The sequence below is a fragment of the Aulonocara stuartgranti genome (genome assembly GCF_965226115.1).
Source record: "Aulonocara stuartgranti genome assembly, chromosome: 18".
In the NCBI taxonomy this organism is placed as follows: domain Eukaryota; kingdom Metazoa; phylum Chordata; class Actinopteri; order Cichliformes; family Cichlidae; genus Aulonocara; species Aulonocara stuartgranti.
In genome coordinates this window covers 34,412,003-34,432,501 of record NC_138954.1, presented here as the reverse complement: position 1 = coordinate 34,432,501, position 20,499 = coordinate 34,412,003, and the positions used below count along the sequence as shown (strand labels likewise).

Below are 20,499 nucleotides of genomic sequence, written 5' to 3'. Positions count from 1 at the left end.
CACTTCCTGGTTTCAAACCATTAATTTACCATTTGGAAAATTTTATTGAAAAAATAAAATTCTCCTCATAAAACTTCAAATTTCCAAAAACCCAAATCTCAAGGAAGTCTAGAAACACCAAACATCATCTAGCTAATCAACTAACTGACTAACTTAACAGCCTTATTAAATGGTTGAGTAACACAGTCTGACTCATTCCGGTTGCAAACTGAATAAGTACTATGCCAAGACATACTTTTTTCAGACCTCCCATTTATCAGTCAGATGATTAAGAAACACTGCCCTTTTCACAGCATATCCGTAACGTCAGCTCTTGTCAGCATGTTGGAAAACATGACAGATTACCAACTCGACAGCTTCCCTGTCTTCACTCCCAAATTTGGAACGACTCAGACTTCACAATCATTAATAAAACATAAGACTTCACATCTTGGAAAATCAAAGGAGTTGCACATCTTCTACGTGTTATTCAAAATAAAAAAATGTATTAATTTTCATAATATAATCCAGATTTTCGGCATGGATGCTTCACAATTTTGTCCTGTTTCCGGATAACAGTTCATTGTAATTTTGTGAGTGTTTTGGTGTTATTATAATTTAAGTTTAACCAGTTCAGTACTAACTGGTTAAACTTAAATTATAATAATAGTTCATTCTTACTATGTCTCTGAGCTTGCTTACAATGAGTTTAGTTTGTTGTCTATTAGGTTCCCCTTGTGTCTTTGTCCTCTGTGTCCCTCTCTGGCAGCAGACGGACACAGGCGGGAATCAAACTTGTGACTCTCCGCTCCAAAGGCATGTAGTCTTACCACTACCCCATCCAGCTGCTTTACCTATGGAATCTTCGATACCCAACATCCACATTGACGGCAAAACCACTAGTAGTTCCAACATTTGAAAGAAGGGACTGCTCTCACAGCTAGAGATTGACGAGGTACAACACGAATGCTACCGGCAAGGGGGAGCAAGGACACCAGGTCAGGGGGGAGATATCATCACCCCCACCCGAGATTGGGTACATAGCCCCAAGTGCGATAGGAGAAGGATCGTTGAGTGCGAGAGGAACTGACCTGAAAAATAGGATCATGGCCAAGCTTGAAACCTGGATCCCCCGTAGCCGGTTACCAAGATTACGTGAAGTACCCTCAGAAGGTCTGCTAGATGATGTTAATGCAGCACTACGGACAATACCTACAACCACGATTACCGACACTAACAAGCTGATCTACAATACGGCAGCAGTGATCAGTGAGATGCTTGGCTATAAGTTGAACAGCCACAAGGAGCAGTACCCTCCATGGAGAAGGAGGCTAGAGGCTAAGATCAAGGTAGCACGGCGGGAGGTCAGACAACTTTTGGAGCTGCAGAAAGGTGCAACAAAGAAGGTGCCTAAGAAGTATAGCAAGCTGTCCATACCTGAGGCCTTGGAAACTGCCAAGCAACGACTCACAGCCTTGGCCAGCGGCTTGAAGAGGTACACCAGAGAGACCAAAGGCAGGAGAATAAACCAGCTGTTCTCCACAGAACCAGCCAAGGTGTACTCTCAGTGGCAAGGGAACAATAAGAGAACAGCACCACCAAGGCTGGAGACAGAGCAATACTGGAAGAGCATATGGGAGAAGGACGCAACCCATGACGACAATGCTCAGTGGCTAGATCTGAGGGCTGACCACAGCGACCTCCCTGAACAGGGTCCAGTACCATCACAGTGGCAGATATCCAAGAAAGGGTCTCCAGTATGAAGAGTTGGACAGCACCAGGGCCGACATGGTTCACGCCTACTGGCTAAAGAAGCTGACTGCACTCCACGAGCGTCTGGCAGCACGAATGAACCAGCTGCTAGTTAACGAGAGACACCGAGGTGGGGGAACCTAAAACTGGTTATAATGGCTCAGCATGGAGAAAAGAATAATAGCTCACATTCACTTCCATGGAGAGTTCCAGTAGATTTTCTTAATGTACAGGCTGTGATCAGCTGATCAGACGTACACAACTGGTTGAATGCAGTTGTTTTATGAGTTGCCCTGGAGATTTCCATCCTCTGTACTGACAGTACATTATTTATACTGTCTTTTTTCTAGATGGTATAAACTTGGTGGAATTCAGTCAGTGGATCTAAGTATCATCAAGTAAAATTCTGAGGGGGTTAGGCTAACCCTTATTGCAGCAAACTTTGATAAAAATGTGTACAAACCTAACAATTTTTTCACAATAATAAACAGATTGATTAATCCGCCTCAGTGTGCCCTAGGAAAAGCTGAAGGAGGTGGATCTGTACGGGCATCTATGCATAGAGTGCTGCTCCCACAATATATAGAATAAATGTAAATTGTTTTAAACATTGTTTTAAACACTGAACACTGGTGCTCCACAGGGGTGTGTACTGAGCCCTCTCCTGTACTCACTCTACACCTACGACTGCACAGCCACTAACAGCTCCAACATCATTGTGAAGTTTGCGGACGACACTACAGTGGTGGGTCTTATCACCAACGGTGATGAGACGGCTTACAGGGAGGAGGTCAGCGCCCTGACCCACTGGTGTCAAGACAACCATCTCACCCTCAACGTCGCAAAGACAAAGGAGTTGATAGTGGACTTCCGGAGGTGCAGAGAAGTACACACCCCCATCACCATCAACGGCGCTGCTGTGGAGAGAGTGAGCAGCTTCCGGTTCCTTGGAATACATCTGGCTGAGGATCTTACGTGGTCAGTACACACAAACAAAACAGTGAAGAAGGCGCAGCAGCGCCTCTTCTTTCTCAGGAGACTGAAGAGATTCGGCATGAGCCCCCGCATCCTCAGGACCTTCTATCGCTGTGCCATTGAGAGCATCCTCACTGGATGCATCACCACCTGGTATGGCAACAGCACCGCCTACAACTGCAAAGCTCTCCAGCGAGTAGTGCGGTGCTCTGAACGGATAATTGGAGGTGAGCTTCCCTCCCTCCAAGACATCTACAGGAAGCGCTGCCTGAGGAAAGCGGGGAGGATCATCAAGGACTCCAGTCACCCCAGCCATAAACTGTTCAGACTGCTTCCATCAGGAAGGAGGTTCTGCAGCATCCGGTCCCGTACCAGCAGACTGAGAGACAGCTTCTTCCATCAGGCCATCAGACTGCTGAACACGTCATAGACACCTCAGCTTCACTACTGGAACTTTAACATTATGCACTCCATACTGTATATAAATGCCACTTGTTTTGCACATATTCAACTCTGTATATTTTATATATTTTATTATTATTATTATTATTATTATTTTATTTTATTTTTTTACTATTTAATTTGTAAAAATGTGTATACACACACACACACACACACACACACACACACACACACACACACACACACACACACGTAGGAAAATATTTAGTATACACATCCAGAAATGCATACACTATTATATATTGTACATATATTTATTAGTTTCAGGTTGGCCATTCTTGTATTTTGCTCGTTTGTGTTGTTGTGTTTGCACATCTCTGTTGCTTGTGGGGCTCGCACACAAGAATTTCACTCACATGTGCTGTGCCAGTGTGCCTGCACATGTGATGTGACAATAAAAAGTGATTTGATTTGATTTGATTTGATTTGAAATGTTATTACTCTGTTTTCTTGCAGCGAGCTCAATGAGAACACTGATAGCAGTGTTACAAGTGAAGCTGTATCAGTTAAAGTGAAACTGGTGGCGTGTTACTGTGTAGCTGTATGGAAAGTCTTTCTGTGTGGAGTGAATCACTCTGTCACACACTGCCAGGGAGGTTTGTTTTTTCTTTCCCTTAATCATAAACAGCCTCATTTAGAAACTGCATTTTGTGTTTACTTGTGTTATCTTTGTCTAATATTTAAATTTGTTTGATGATCTGAAACATGCAAGTGTGACAAACATTCAAAAGAAGAAGAAAGGAAGGGGGCAAACACTTCTTCCCACCGCTGTACCTGTGTGAAGGAAATGTAGACCTGTCACATATCCATCCAGACCTCCTCTATCCACTTTGTATTCTCTGTAGATTAAATGTTGTCAGACCATAATGGAGAAACAGTACATTTTAATATAATGATGTTAATTGAAAAAGAGAAAATGACCTCTAAGATCCAAAGAGGAGAGAAAGAAGCAAGAGATTGTCTAATAGAAAACTTCCCCAGGGTTTTACAGAAAGTGGTACTTACTGCCACCTAGATTCAATCAGCAGAATCAGATTAAAGATATGGAGCAACACAGTTTTAATTAGGGCATTTTCAAGTATGATATTTTGTTGGAATAATAATTGCCTTTGAGTGATGTTTGGTAGAAAGCTGACAGAATGTGGACAGAAATGGTTGTTCGTCGGTCAAGGTCATATCACAAATGTGCAGCGGTTCTCTTTTTGTTCTTTCATTGTGAGGTAAATGTCTTGCATTAAAGCCTTCTGCTCCACTGTCATTAATAATTCAATTCCACTTTCAATTCAATTTTATTTATTTAAGTGGTCATGGCAGAGGACTGCCCCTCCCTGAGCCTGGCTCTGCTGGGGTTTCTTCCTGTTAAAAGCAAGTCTTTGCCCTCCCACTCTGCTGTTTTTGGGGTGGCTGTAGCTCAGAGTAAGTCGCCTACTAATCAGAAGGTTGGTGGTTCAATCCTGCCTGCTCCAGTCTCCATGGGCAAGATACTACCCCATGTTGCTCTCTGATGCATTCATTGGAGTGTGAATGCATGTGAATGTTGGATAGAAAAACATGCTTGTGTGAATGAGACAAGTTCTGTCTTGTCTTGAGTGGTCAGAAAGTGATCTAAGAACTACTCCATTTACCACTATCCCCAGCTGCGTGCTCTAGGGGAGTTTACTCTGTTATTGTAGGTCTTCAGCTTACAATATAAAACACCTTGAGGCAACTGTTTTTGTGATGTGGTGCTATGTAAATAAATTAGAATTGAACTGAAGAGTGACTAATGTCACTACACGTTAGTAAGTTTAATGAGGTTCCCTCTGCACTTCTGTGGTCATTTGCTAAAGTCTGAAGTCTTTTCTGTTCTACTCTGCTGCATAAGATAAGGAATATATGCGTGAGGAACTCTGGGTTCACACAGGCAAAACTTTCCCTTGTCCTTTAGAACACATTAACAATAGGTAGATGTTTCAGCTCATGCTTTTGTCCCTGGTTTGTGTCCTTCCGCAGAACTCAGTGTGTGCTGCATGCTTTTTCTTCTGCAGAGGAGCCCTTAAAATTAAAAGAGCAACAGAGCAAAACCATCCTTTGTCAGTCAGTACTGCTGTGAACTCATGCAGGACCAAGCAACTGTCTAAGATGCCAAGCTCCCTAGAGCTCAGGAGGCCCATCAGTCTGGCCTGTGGGCTTCTTTCACACTGGTTTTATCCATGGCACAATGATCAGGAGGATTAAAGTGGTAACTGATAGCAAAAAGCTGTCAGAGGCCAAAGGGGAAGACAGAGCTAAGTAGAGCTGGACGAGCTGAGCAGAAGATGATGTCCAGGTATGGCTCTTATTCTTCCTTTAATAGGAAAATGATTATTACACTACGTGTTGTTCTGATGACTGCTGAGTCATTTGTATCAAACGCATTCTTGCCTCGCCTAAGTGCCTTTTAAATTGTGTTAGTATTTTATTCCACAATAAAAAGTGTGGTTTACAGGGAAACAGGGGCTTGAATTTCAACTAAAACTGTGTAAGTATGGTTGTCTGCATCCAGGACGCAGATAAATACAAACTGACTGAGCCATCAGAGGAAGATGCAGGCTTTTATTGAAAGCAGACCTCGTCGGGTAAATGCATTTAAAAAACAGATTTGACTTTTGAATGATTTTATTTCTGTGTTCTAAAAATACATAAATCCAGAATTATTTATGCTACCTTTGAGCTACATATACACTGTACTGAGGCCATAAGCAGTAGTTTGGGCATGTAGTTCAGATCTGCAGTGACAAAGAAACACTTGTGAATTGTATTTTCTTTTTTTGCCAAAGATCATCAGAATTCTACAACTTCCCACTCTAAGTGCAGTTTGCTACATTTAACAGCTCTGTGACCTGTCATCTGACACATGAACGGTTTGTCTGCTCTGTGGGGCTAACAAAAGTAAATCTCACAACATGGACTGTGCTTAAATCTCAGCAGCATCCTGGAAAGATTGAAGTTTTCACAGTGAGGAGTGCTTTTCAAAGCCCAGTGTGGCCAATTTAGCTTCACATCAGTTGGAGCAGTTGCTGAATTTGTTGATATGTTGTCCTTTCTTTTTTTAGTTGTGATGCATTTACTAATGTTAATATTCACGTCTCAGCTTTGCCTTTGTAAGTCTCATCTTCAGCGTTCAGTAAAGAGGAAGAATGGCCAGAGAGCTTCTGACGATGACTTGATGCTTTAATGGTTTATTTCATATTTGTTTAAAAATGGTTTTTGTCCAAAAATCAAAAAATCCACAATTCTGTGTGATCTGTGACAGATATCAGTGACATCATAATGCCCTGTATGTGCTAGACTGAAACAAAAGCTTTGAGCTTTTCTGCCTCGTGATGATGGAGGTCACAGTTCAGCCAGCTTTTTCATTCCCTACTAGCGATAAGTTAGAGTCAAAGTGTGAGTGATTATTGTAGCTCACCACCACCACCCTCCACCACCTACTTAAAAAAAAAGCGGCTAGGGAGGAATCGGAAGTGTCCTCTAACCTTAGAGCTCCCCTCGCTCCTTTCCCCCCTCCAGGAGGCTTTTGAAAAGGCAGACAAGAAGCTGATGGTCCTGGCTGACCTCTGCTTTGTCTTCTGGCTCATCTGGGCACAAATGCAGTTTCATAAAGCCTGCTGCTCAACCTTAAGAAATCCAAAAGCTGGGACAGATAATTATTGTAGAAATGTTGCTGCTCATCACTGAGATGGACCAGTTTAGCTGTTTTTTTATTTTTGATATCAGAGCTCTGATTCCCATACACTTATCAAAGTCCTTTAGCTGTTGCCTGGCATTAGCTTGTATCTTTTATTTAAAAAATCTGGGGCTGGGATATGTATCAAGGAGTCCTTGTACTCACCAACGGCAGATAAAGAATGAAGGGGAAAAAAATAACACCACAAACTTTCTGCTCTAACACATGGCCACGGCATATTTTACAAGCATTCAATTTCCACCTGTGATCTAATATCACTCCAGGGAAAATTCCAAATAGTACATCATGACTTGGAGTTTGCAGGATTGTTATCCAATATTTTGTACATATACAAAACAGAGAGATATTCCAAATATTCCAGTTCAAATAACACCACCTATTATGAACTCAAAGCAAAAACAACTGATCAGTGTAAGATTGTGAAACGCATATGATTTTTACCTCTTTGCATGTTTATGTGTGAGGTCATCAGGGTGACGTCTTTAACTGATTCATTTCTGTATTCAAAAACATCTGTTTATGTTAACAAGACGCCGAATTTGTTCCAGGCGGCAACGAAAATATGATAACTCATAACTATCTACAGAAAACGGGTTGGTGCATTTTTAAAGGGAGCAGAAATGACATCAAAGGCACAGCCAAAGCCCTGCTACACTGTAACTCAGCCTGTTAACGTGTTTCAAACATGAAAACACAAAGTTAAAGAACAGAAACACAGCGACCTGCAGGTGTGTGTGTCTGTGTGTAAGACTAACCTCGTGTGACCAAAGCTAAAAGCCCAGCATGCTCTCCTCTCCGCCCAGCTAACCGAGGCCTCTGAATTCACTGACTGCTGCGTCACATCCCGCACTGAGTTTGTTTTTATTTCAACCGAAGGCAGAAAATTATTACTTGACTACTCAAGACCACTGCTTCACAAGACCTTTGAAGAAACCAGTACATAATTAAAAAATAATTCCTCACGTGTTGTAAAACTCCCACGGTGCACTTTTTGTTGTGTCAGTCCTGCTAAATATTCGAGCTGCGCGTGACTACAGCGCGTGTGCGTGTGTCCGCGCTCACATTTCTCGCTTTCATGATTTTCTTCTTCTATTGAAACTTTTCCTCATTGGATCACTTTCTCACTTCCACCTTATTTGCTCCTTTATTTTATTCAGCTACAATTTGTCTTTCATTCTGAACCAACTTTCGCACACTAGAAAATTCCTGTAGCAGTTGCTTTGTAATATGCTTACATTTATATCAGTGAAAACACAGACTCATCGGACTGTCAGAGATTATTGATGAATGATCGCAGCTGTAGTGCTGGCTTTACATCAGAACTCCGTGTGTTTGGTCATGTTTATGAAACTGGGAGCTCTTCTGCTGAATAGCACGTGGATATTAAAGTTAGTGACAATATGCATTGATGTATTTATATCAGTGTAAATTTTACAGGCTATATTCCACTACATTGTTGAAAATTTCAACAAAATGAGCCCCACAGGGCACAGAGACATGCGTCCCTGCACGACTTTGCGCGCATATTTACGCAGGATGGCAAAACAGAAAAGACTAATGGATGGGAACAGTAAAAAAAACAAAAAAACGCTTGGGAATATTTTTCCAAAGATTTGAAAAAACAAACAAACCCCAAACAACCTTTTTGGTTCCAGTTCAGTGAAAAACATCCCAACGATGAAAATACATCCCTATATTCTGTTTACTGTATCTTCACCCAGACGGGAGGAAGATCGGCCCTCAGGCCCCTTTAAACAATTTTATGCGGGGGTAAAGTACGCACCATGAACAAGAAACTATTATAAACACACACACACACACACACACACTTGAGGTATTAAAGCTTGCTGTAAAGGCCCATTTTATCATTAGTTAATTAATAATAATAATAATAATAATAATAATAATAATAATAATAATAATATCATTCAGGCAGTCAGAATGCGGACTGTCTCTCCGACCTCCAACACCGCCACAGCCCCACAGGCCTACCCAACCCCGACCCACGCTTTGGTCCCGGTAATCGGTGTTAAGCTGTTTGTGTTTAGGTGTTGATGCTAAACTTGTGCTGCATTCAGGCTCTGTGAGAGGAGCTGGAATGAGCCCGCGAGTCACCAAAACTTTGCGCGGCATTTCCATTACAGGTCATGGCAGTGAGCAGGCGGCCTTCAGCCGGTTAGGATTCTGTAGGATATTGCAAATGAATTATTTTTTCCAAGATGACAGCCAAAGAGGTGTGCTCATAACCTTATGAGAGCAAACAGCCAGCCCTGCTCATCACTATGTGTGAGCAGGAAACTAACCCAGTCAGTGGAAGCCTAGCCTCTCAATCCTTCGTGGAAATGGAGCTGCTGAGCTGCGTGTTTTCCATTGGGATGTTGGATGTGAATTGGTAGCGCCTGGAAGATCAAAGCTTTCGTTCTTCGTGTCTGTCCACGTTATCTGTTTGTCTTGTAGTTGTAATGAGATAATAAGGAGTTGTGTGGAACTGAAATAATGTCATCACCAATTTCTGAGTATTGTTTCTGCTAGTGTGACTCCAGAGGTCAAACGGAACCTTCAAACATTCAGAGAAGTGGAATTTTCCGCTGGAACCTGAATGCACCGTAAAGTGACTGAGTGGATTGGATTAATTTGCGCCTCCCGGGAATTCCGGAACCTCACATGACACCAACTCTCTGCCTCTATTGGTCGGAGGCACGTGTCTGAACGACCCGTAGTACGACGTCATCGCAGTGTCTCGCAGCCAATCAGAAATGAAAACCAAAAATCAGTAGTGAAAGTATTTGAGCGGCGTCTTGATGAGCGCACTTGGAGCTGCTGGAGCGTCAGTAATTGTGTGCAGGGAGCAAGAAAATCAAAAGAGTGATTTAACAAAGCAAACAAACGAAATGGAGTTTTATGAGAGTCAAAGTGACGCAGGTGAGCTGCAGGTCGAGGAGTGAGGAGCACAAACTGAAGCATGTTTTTTTTTCCTTTGTCAAATTCCCCACAGGCGCGTTTGCACAGAAAACAATACAAACTACTGCGCCACGCTCCAACTCGCTCTTCTCACTGCAGCGACAAATATAGATATTAGCTGATAATAAAGTGATATTGGAGACACTACGCTGCGGAAGGGAGCAGGTGCTGAAGCTGCTCAGGCTTCATCAGAATGGAAGGAAATGCTCGCCGAGACCCAGAGCGCCCACGGGACTCCGGGGAGCAGTCCAACCGGGCCATCCTGCCCCTCTTGCAGCCACCTGGCAACCAACAGTCTCACAGGATCACTAACTTTTACATCGACAACATTTTGAGGCCGGACTTCGGCCTGAAGAGGAAGGATGGGGCTCCGGATCGGCAGGGAGACGCTCTTGGAGTGCTCATACAAAGAGAGGAGCTGACAGGGAGAAAGCCTCCCAAAAGTGCTAACCCTCGGCAGGGTGGAGCAGGAGGCAAAGAAGAGGAGAACCCAGGAGAGCATGAAGACCAGCATCCGGACATTGACGCCAGGAGGCCCGGCGATGTGGCGGCTAATGACTGCTGCCGCAGCCCTCAGGCCAGCACTGCCACAGCGGCCAAATCGATGCTGTGGCCAGCTTGGGTGTATTGTACTCGCTACTCGGACCGTCCGTCATCAGGTTAGTAAAAACATTCCTCATCCAGGTCTAATTCATGAAAAGCAAAAGAAGGAAAAGGCAGCTCCTCTTTGCAATTCAGAGTCACTTTAAAGGCTGAATTTCAGGAAGGAGCCAAAAAGCTGCTATTGCATCATTTTCTGAGCAGTGCCGAAGTAATGGCCTCTACCCCCACCTTCATATAATATACTCATCACTTGTAACAACTCATCATTAAATCAACACAACTGATGTTTGAGTAATAATTTCATACTTTAAACCTGAAATGACAGGAGCAGTCTGAGCGCAGATTTCACATGAATTTAGACGCATATTGGAAACTCGTTTCTATTCTGTACAGAATTCAATCTGAATGTAGCTTTAAAATAAAAACAAAATCCACGAAGCGGCTGGAAAGTGCTCTGAAAAAACGACGAAATTAAACATGAGTCGAAAGTAAAGTTAAATGATATTGAAGTGAAGTAAAACCAAGTTAACGCCATTGTTCCCCAGTCCTCTTTGTTAATATTCTATTAGCATAATTTTGACAATGGGGTAGTCTAAAAAGTGAAGGCTGTGTATCCAAAGTCCGTCGGTTCAATCTAAAAATGCTTAAGAACACAGTTCCAAAGTTAATTTTATTTTATTTCATCTCACTTGTAAAAAAAAATAATAATAATAATAATAATGATGATGATAAGAAGAAGAAGAAGAAGAAACCCCACATCTGCGTAGTAAATGTTTGCAAATGGAGCATTTCCCTCACGTTATGGTGCATCGCGGTGAAGCCTGTTTCCAGCCTGTCCCTCTCTCTGGGAGTTTTTAGGGCTAAAGTGGAAGTTTGCAACGGGCTCGGCTCATTCAGCCAGCGGATGCGTGGAAACTTGGACTTTTCCTTTGTCACCATGTCAGCTGCTAAAACGATGCTACAGCACAGCAGCCGAGCACAGGAAGAGACCGTAGTCATGTATCGAAGACGCGTTTGGAAGAGTTTTTTTTATTTATTTTTTTATTCCTAACAAAAATATTTATTTGTTTATTTATTTATTTATTTAAATCGATGAATCGAAAGAAAAAAGCGTTCATCGAGTTCATGAAAGGCTCCTGGCCGGAGAGCCCGCAGCCTCCCTCGCATGATTCCGTCCGCGCACCGGTCCGGTTACCTGAGCCCCGGCGCACGTTACAGCGTCCCGATGCGCGTGACCAGGTCAGAGTGCATGCAGGCCTTCAGCGCAGCTGCTTCATGTGCACCTGTACTGATGGGGAGTTCTGTACTGAGCAGGTACGCCTACTGTCTTTTACACTGAGTTCAATCATTTCTCATGGATGGTCCACCTGATCCCACCACGGCAGAAACACCTCAATGTCAGTGCAGAGACAAAAGAAAAGTACTTTTTAAAAATAGAGTTCCTATGCTACAGAGAGGGAAAGAGGCGCCCAACGCCCCCATCCCTCCTCATCTCCAAACCCCACCCCCATCTGCACCCTCTCCTCCTCAGCATTAAGCTGTGCTTAATGCCCAGTGTGGTCCATTGCATCCAGTTGGATGGAATTAAAGGTTGTGACCAATATGTCCTTTAAAATAAGATTAGACTTGCTAAAAACTAATCAACTAGATTAGCCCCATGTCGCTGACTTTCTTCTTCAGTCCGAATCTAAACAGCTTTGTCAGGAGGTCACGTGATTCCTGGCCGCGAGGATAAATTTGCCTAATTTGGCGCAAATGTGAACAGAGACGTTTTCCACTCATAACTGAGCCCGTTTCATTTTTGTAAATACAGCTGAGGTGTAAAAATGTGACGTGTGAAAAGTCCACGGTACTGACTCTAACCACTGGCTGTCATTTGTTTCACTCCCGCTGCACTTCAGGGCCCAGATCTCGCAAACCAAAGAAAGCGCCGACCCCGAGTAAAGAAGACAAACGGCCCCGGACGGCCTTCACCGCGGAGCAGCTCCAGCGGTTAAAAACAGAGTTCCAGAACAACCGCTACCTGACCGAACAACGGAGGCAGAGCCTGGCCCGGGACCTCGGTCTCAACGAGTCTCAGATCAAAATCTGGTTCCAGAACAAGCGTGCCAAAATCAAGAAGGCATCCGGGAATAAAAACTCTCTGGCGCTGCATCTCATGGCGCAGGGACTGTACAACCACTCGACAGCCAAGGACGCCAAGTCGGACAGCGACTAGAGGATGACAGTTGACTCTGAACATGCAATAAAATCACCAGCGTTCATATTTCAATTACACACACACACACACACACACACACACACACACACACACACACACACACCTCTCTGTTTGTGACAGAGATATTATGGCTGTATACTGTGTACTCAGGGCTGTAGATATGACGAGGCCCAGCTCAAGTCAAGATGGAGCCGCATTCATGTCACAGCCGGAATCTCCACCGTTTTCACTCGCTGCAGCCTGAAACCGCGACCAATGTGGCATTCAGGGTCCAACGGAAATATCTGCGGACATGGCGAACAATTAATACTAATGCTGCTCTGTTAAAATTGACCGAGAAGACATATAATAAATTCCAGTCTCATCGAAGTATGGGATAACATATCTTTAGGTAGAATAAAAATAAATAAACGACTTTAAGAACTACTTTTAAAACAGTTAAGTGTACTCCGCAGCTTGAATTAGTTTAAAGTCGCTGGTTCCTGGCAGACCTCTGTTACTGTGACCTGACTGCAGGCCGGGGATTCCACTCGATGGAAACCCGGAACAAACAGGGTCAAAGGTGTTCGGACAACAGCTGAGGAGCCATGTTCCTGGTTTAGTAGGTGTCAGCGTCATGTGACACATCCTACCTGCGTGCCTGCTACATCGTGCCCACAAGAGATTTCGAATCGTGGAATTAAAAATAAATAAAAACTAACAAACCATGTGTGACAGTGATCGCGCTGCAGTGTGGCCTAACTGCCCGCACAGAAAAAGCAGAGTGGATAGAACTTAGATATTGTGGGCCTGCAGAGGAGGAAAATGGCTCCAGCTGCAGCCGAAACCACGACGGGCTCGAGAGCAGGTGATCACGCGATCAAGCATCACGCGCACTGCAGCCCTGTCTGAAAACTCTGAGCTAATATCCAAAGATTTCTTTCTGTTGCATTCCGGGAACTGTGGCGTGGACAAACGGTCCGCTGTGTTCTCCCTGTCTTACTGTACTTTCTGACCACGGGGCTCATTTCTGCAGCGCCTCTTGCTTCCTCTTTGTTCTTGCTGTGTCATGCCGCTGGACTGTATTGAATGTTGACCTGCGGGTCTGCTTGTTGTGGTGGAAGCAGCCCTGCGCCCGGATGCGGAATGTGAGACCTCACGGTATGTCTGGAGTTAAAGGTGTGCTTTAAATCTGGTGACCAGTGTTTAGCAGCAAAATTGCTCTCAGATATCTGCCAGTAGATGCGCACACAACTTAACACAACCGGCTTTGAATTTTCTGATTTTAGCTATTATTATTATTATTATTATTATTATTATTATTATTATTATTATTATTTTAACTTTCTCCCGAAAGCCAACGACATTTCGAAAAATAAACTATCGCCTTAAAAAGCCAGTAGACCATAGCTAAAATTTCCATTCATATCAAACCGCATCATCCTGAGGCCTCCAGGCAACCCGAGAATGTTCAAGAACACACTTCCTGTTGTTGTTAACGAAGATACTTTGTACTCTTATTTTAAATGCAATAAACATCCACCCGCGCGCAGGTGTTTACATAACTTATTTTTCCTGCAATCATTTTTCTGTTTGAACACGTTTGCCGGCTCCGAACCAAATCGTATTGTTACGATGCAGTGAATGTTTGGACTTCTTTATTTTATGTTAAAGCCTCAGTCATGTTTTCTGGGATTGAGTTAGGCACCTGGAAACGTTTCTGCCTTAAAGTATTACGGTGTTAAGAGAGCGGCTGTTTTCTATATGGCAAATGGGACTTTTTGAAATCGATATTTTTAAAGATGAAATATTAGTGTTTTCCCCTCTCATCCGAGGTTCTCTTTTATATACAACGTGTAAATAATTTATATTATAATGGTGTCATTGTAAATAAACGACAACAATGCAGACTTGACTTTTAAGATATTTTTATTTCACAACACGAAATTCATCAAAAAGACAAAAGAAGAAAAAAAAAGGAAAAAAGTAACTTTAAAAAAATGAAATGTGTTGATACTGATTAGGATGACATAATGAGAGCGCAACAGGGAGGACACCTGCGGTCTGCACACAAAGTTACGCGCTCAACACGTCTGCACCTCTACTCAAAACCCAGGTGTTCATTTCGTAAAATGTTTGCATTTTACCGTAATCTGCTCCACTTACTGCACAGGTCCTGTTCAGGCTGTGAAGTTCAGCCACAGCATGTCAGATACAATCATCGCCAAAAGCTCTTTATCACAATTTCGATTTTAGCTGATAGTTGTGGTCCACTTTTATTACAAAGAGCATTAAAAAAGAAAGCTAATCTGAAGAAGTTACTTTTCTGTTCCTTTAAATGTATCTCCAGGTGTTTTCCATACATTTCCAAAGGGCATCTTTAAAAAAAACCCTTCTAAACCTCCTAAAAGTGTATTATTTTAATTTTGAGTTTGTTGACCCGATGATTGCAAGCTTTTCACACAGCAGCCCTCAGTAGAATGACATTTAAGGCCATGGGCTAGGGTCCGGATAAAAATTAAGAGGGCAGAGGGGTATCTTCATCATGGAGAGTTTTAATATTTGTAAATTTATTTGAGACTTTTATTTTAAAAGAAAAAACAGTTCCATATTTGACATAACCCATATGGAGCACGTCAATGTAGTTGGAAAGAAACTATCCATGATTATTAACCTAGGCATTTTTGGGATACAAAATTGGCCCATGTGACAGAACAGTTTCAAAAACTCTCATCTCCAATCACATCATTGGTGCAGTAGCCCTTATGGCTTTAAACTGATGGAAATCATGAACACACCCAAGAAACTATTCATCGCACACATATAATTTTATTTACAGACACACACACACATAAAGAAATCATTTACACTCAGTTTCCGTATTTCAGTTGTGACCACGTGTGACAGAATGCAACACAGTGTGTTCACCATGAGCACAATTTCAAATTCCCTCAGCTGCAGTTTGGGCAGGAACCGAGACATGCAGTCACTTCCAAAAGCCTCACCCTATATGGTGCCTGACAACACTAACAGCGACATATCTGCCAGGCTTGCACCCAAAACTCCTTAATGTGGGAAAATCTGAACCAGATTAGTTGACCGTCTTTATTCTTTGATCTTCAGGACCGCTGCATAGCTGCATCTACATGGTTTCCCTCACATTTTCATTATAATGTTTAATTCAGGATCATTTGCAATTTGCACACCAACACTACTTGAAATTCAATTTGAAACAAGAGCAGAAGAGACTGACAAGAGACAGACGAATGATATGAGAATAAAAAGGTCATTATTTCAGCTAAAACTAGAAACCATCTATAGAGTGCAATATCCAGCAAATCATTCAGTTATAGATTGTCCTTTTGCAAGACACACGTTGAAAAATAAGCCAGTCTCAAATAAGGAGCGTAATTCTGAATAATAACTGTTGTTAATTTGACTTTTCATTCACAAGAAAATGCTTCCAGAGATTATTCATTTCAATCCATATCTAAGTATTATGTATCAGTACAAACCAAGCGTTCCTGTGTTGTACAAATTAGGGTAAACCAGTAGAAAAGCAACAGCCAAAATTATCTGCAAATTCAGAGCCCAAAGAGTACCCTGATAGCATCACTGAAATCTTACAAACACGTTTATGTCTGAGGGCAGTTTACCTGAACATCGGTGCATGGTAAGAAAAATCAAACAGAAGCAGAATGAAATGTGGAGAGCAGAGGGAGATCCATTAACCAAAAGCCAGAGATTTGTCTGAGGCGCGTTCACTGGCAGCAGCAGCAACAGCGACCTGGGGTTTCTGAATGGCTGCAGAAGCCTTCATCTGCATTTCCTTTCTTAGCTGGCTTGTATGTGGAAGTAACGCCCAACGGTCTCTGACTTGATGAGCAGAGCTAGTCTTGACTTGGGGGTGGGGGGTGGAGGGGGGATGGGGTGGGGGGGGGGCTTGTTGTGAGTTGGGTTTTGATGCAAAGTCTGGGGATGTCAGTCAAAAGGAGCTGGGGGTGCAGGAGGTTGAGGGTTGGGAGCATATTGGCCATAGAACCAAAATGCTTTTGGTGTCCATGCAAAAAGCAGCAGGTGGCAAAGGTGTAGCCAGGACATCTTTGCAGGGACACTAACATGTTTTTATCATATCTTTGATCATGTATTCTTATTTATATGTGATTAAACACAATGAGTTTAACTTTCCATTTTAAATTGTAGCTTGGTTATGTTAAGGCACCAAAAGCACTTGGCTGGGTTCAGGGACAGATGACTTTTTTCACACCTCGGCAGGTAACACTGGACCCTCTATTGGACCATGCTGGGAGATTTTAGAGCTTAAGGGTTTTTTATCCTGAGCTTAGATTGTGTTTCTATATTAACAGGGTGATGAGATGCATGAATACAAAAACATTTGAATACAAAAACTCATAAAAACATCAATTCTACAAACTATAAATTGCAGCTATTCTCATGCTGTCATCCTGTGGGTGTTAGACTGTGTCAGAGGTGGCAACAATCCTTCACTCCAGCTTGTTAATCAACCAACAACCCAGACAGAGTTTTAATTCGTCACCCTCCAACCACTCGCAGCAGATGGCTGCCACTTCCTGAGGTTTCTTCCTGTTAAAAGGGAGTTTTTCTTTCTCACTGTGGCCTAGAGCTTGCTCAAAGGGGGTTGTTTGATTGTTGGGATTTTCTCTGTATTATTGCAGAGGGTATCCTACAATATAAAGCTCCTTGAGGTGACTAATGTTGTAACACTGTATAAATACAACTAAAACAAAGCCGCGTCATATAACGTGCGGAGGGCGGTGAAAGAGGCGAAGCAGCGCTACGGGAGGAAACTAGAGTCACAACTCCAACAGAGTGACTCTAGGAGCCTGTGGCGGGGACTAAGGACAATAACGGACTATAAAGCACCAACAACCGGTATGACGAACGCGGCCGTGACTCTGGCAGACGAGCTGAACACTTTCTATGCTCGCTTCGAGGCTGCAGCTAAGGTCTCCAACAATGCTAGTGTTAGCGGCGCTAACGGCTGCAGACAGGAAGATACTGCCAGCACCGGAAACGTGCTCGTCATCTCCGAGCATGAAGTAAGGAGAGCCTTCAAGAGAGTGAACACCAGGAAAGCAGCAGGACCAGACGGCATCCCAGATCGTATCCTAAGAGACTGCGCATACCAGCTAGCTCCTGTGTTCACTGAGATATTCAACATCTCTTTATCTCAGTCGGTGATCCCCACATGCTTCAAAGAGTCCATCATTGTTCCTGTCCCGAAGAAACCCCACCCTGCTTCTCTCAATGACTATCGCCCTGTAGCCCTCACCTCAGTAGTGATGAAGTGCTTTGAACGCCTGGTCAGAGACTTCATCATTTCTTCACTACCAGACACACTGGACCCACTACAGTTCGCTTACCGTCCAAATCGTTCCACAGACGATGCCATCTCTCATCTCCTCCACACATCACTCACTCACTTGGACACTAGAAGGGGGAATTATGTTAAAATGCTCTTCATAGACTACAGCTCTGCATTTAACACCATAATTCCCTCCACACTCACCACCAAGCTGGAGCATCTGGGACTCAGCTCAATATGTGTCTGTGGATCTCCAACTTCCTAACTGGCAGACCACAGGCAGTAAGGATGGGCGGACATGTCTCAGCCTCCACCACTCTCAGCACTGGAGCCCCCCAGGGGTGTGTTCTGAGCCCCCTGCTGTACTCTTTGTACACATATGACTGTGTGGCCACTACCAGCTCCACCACCATCATCAAGTTTGCTGACGACACCGTCGTGGTGGGCCTGATCTCTGATAACAACGAGACGGCCTACCTGAAGGAGATTAGGAATCTGGAGAACTGGTGCCAGAGGAACAACCTCCTTCTAAACGTCAGTAAGACAAAGGAGCTGATAGTGGACTTCAGCACTAAGCAGGAGAGGAACTACCAGACCCCCGTCATCAACGAGTGCCCAGTGGAGAGAGTGGACAGCTTCAAATACCTCGGAGTTCACATCACGCAGGACCTGTCATGGTCCTGTCACATCAACACCGTGGTGAAAAAGGCCCGTCAGCGTCTCTACCACCTCAGACGCTTGAGAGACTTCCAACTGCCCTCCAAGGTGCTCAGGAACTTTTACTCCTGCACCATAGAGAGCATCCTGACGGGAAACATCTTAACCTGGTTCGGGAACAGCACCATGCAGCACAGACGAGCTCTACAGAGGGTTGTGCGGTCAGCTGAGCGCACCATCCGCTCCGAGCTCCCTGACCTGCACTCAATCTACAGCAGGCGGTGCCGGACCAAGGCCAGGAAGATGGTGAAGGACCTCAGCCATCCCAACAACAGACTGTTCTCTCTGTTGAGGTCAGGAAAGCGATTCCGCTCCCTGAAGACCAACACAGAGAGACTGAGGAGGAGCTTCTTCCTGCAGGCGATACGGTCTCTCAATCACACCACCACACAGTACTGACCCACACATACAGTTCTTACACACACACTGGACTTTCTGGACTTTGTTTTTGCACAACACTGGTCACTATATTCTTCATTTCCGGTTAATACTTGTACAGCTGCTGTTATTGTGTATATATTTATTTATATTTAGATTTCTTCATACATTCTTATATAGTTCTATATTGTGTATTTTGTTGTACAGTTATTTTATTTTCAACTTTAATTTATATATTTTATCTTATTCTTTCCCAGTTAAATTTACCCTTCATTCTAATTTGTGTTGTACAGTTATTTCATTTTTAACCTTAATTTATATTTTATTCCTTCCTAGTTAAATTTACCCTTTTTAATTTTTCATATTTATTTCCTATCTTATTCATAGCCTTTTCCTTTTTTGTTTTCTTTAGGTCACGAGCAGTTGTCCAAGCATTTCACTACATATCGTACTGTGTATGACTGTGTACGTGACAAATAAAATTTGAATTTGAATTTGAAAACTGAACTGAATTCATTTGAAAACCTGACTTTTCACCTTTCCATGCTTTGATTTGTTGTTTTTTAATCTTTCTGGCCTTTAAGCACAGTTTCTATGTGAATTCTCAAACTTTTTATCTGATTTTCTGCTCAGTTCAGATAAAATTATTATAACGAGTGATTTTAGCATTCATGTAGATGCTTAAATTGACAGCATCAAACATGCATTTAATCTGTTATTAGACTCGCGTGCTTTCTCTCAAAATATAAATGAGCCCACCCACCATTCGATTTACACTCTGGTGCTCGACATACGGCAAAGAAACTGAACATGTAAGCATTTAGAACCTTAAGGTCACTACTGAATTGAATTGAATTGAGAAAATGAAAAATACATTTCATTCCAGTAGTTGTCTTTCCCAAAGTGTTGTAACTAAGTTTAAGGATATAGTTCCTTCACTGTTATCTTCTTCAATGCCATATCCCAACACTGTGCAGAGAAGCCACCTAAACTCAATTCCCACAAAGGTTATCTTGTTAATAGTTCATAGTCAGTGCATTTCTCACATCGCTTGACCTTGGACACTTGGACTCCGCTGAAAAAGACAACGTCAAATCAGAAGTACTTAACTCCCTAGTATAACTTACAATTGTGCAAATTAAAGCCGGCCACTGAAATAGATCTTCACTTAGCCTTGAAAAAGAGTTTGTTGCTCTACAAAAAAGCCCTCTGTAAAGGTAGGACACCTTATTATTTGTTATTAACTGGAAAAAAAAGATCGACCCCAGATTTCATGTCAGCGCTGTAGCCAGACCGACAAAGTTAGAGCTCTGACAAAAAAACTGTAACCATTATTTGAGAAATTATTCATAACCATCTCACAGACGAACAGCTGCTTTAGTTCTTCTGACATTTATTTCGACTCTATTCCTACAA

General features: G+C 42.9%; 2 protein-coding genes across 2 annotated transcripts in view; both read left to right on the top strand.

Annotated features, from left to right (window-relative positions):
• The window catches only part of LOC309694714 (uncharacterized protein), a gene marked incomplete at its 3' end in the record, with an annotated part of 515,021 nt that overhangs the window by 78,462 nt on the left and 416,060 nt on the right, over positions 1-20,499 (top strand). The window lies entirely within an intron of this gene.
• On the top strand, positions 9,605-13,770 carry en2b (engrailed homeobox 2b). The gene is made up of 2 exons (XM_082514581.1): positions 9,605-10,497; positions 12,343-13,770. Exons 1-2 carry the CDS (start codon positions 10,032-10,034, stop codon positions 12,657-12,659), a joined length of 783 nt encoding a protein of 260 aa, XP_082370707.1. The 5' UTR covers positions 9,605-10,031; the 3' UTR covers positions 12,660-13,770.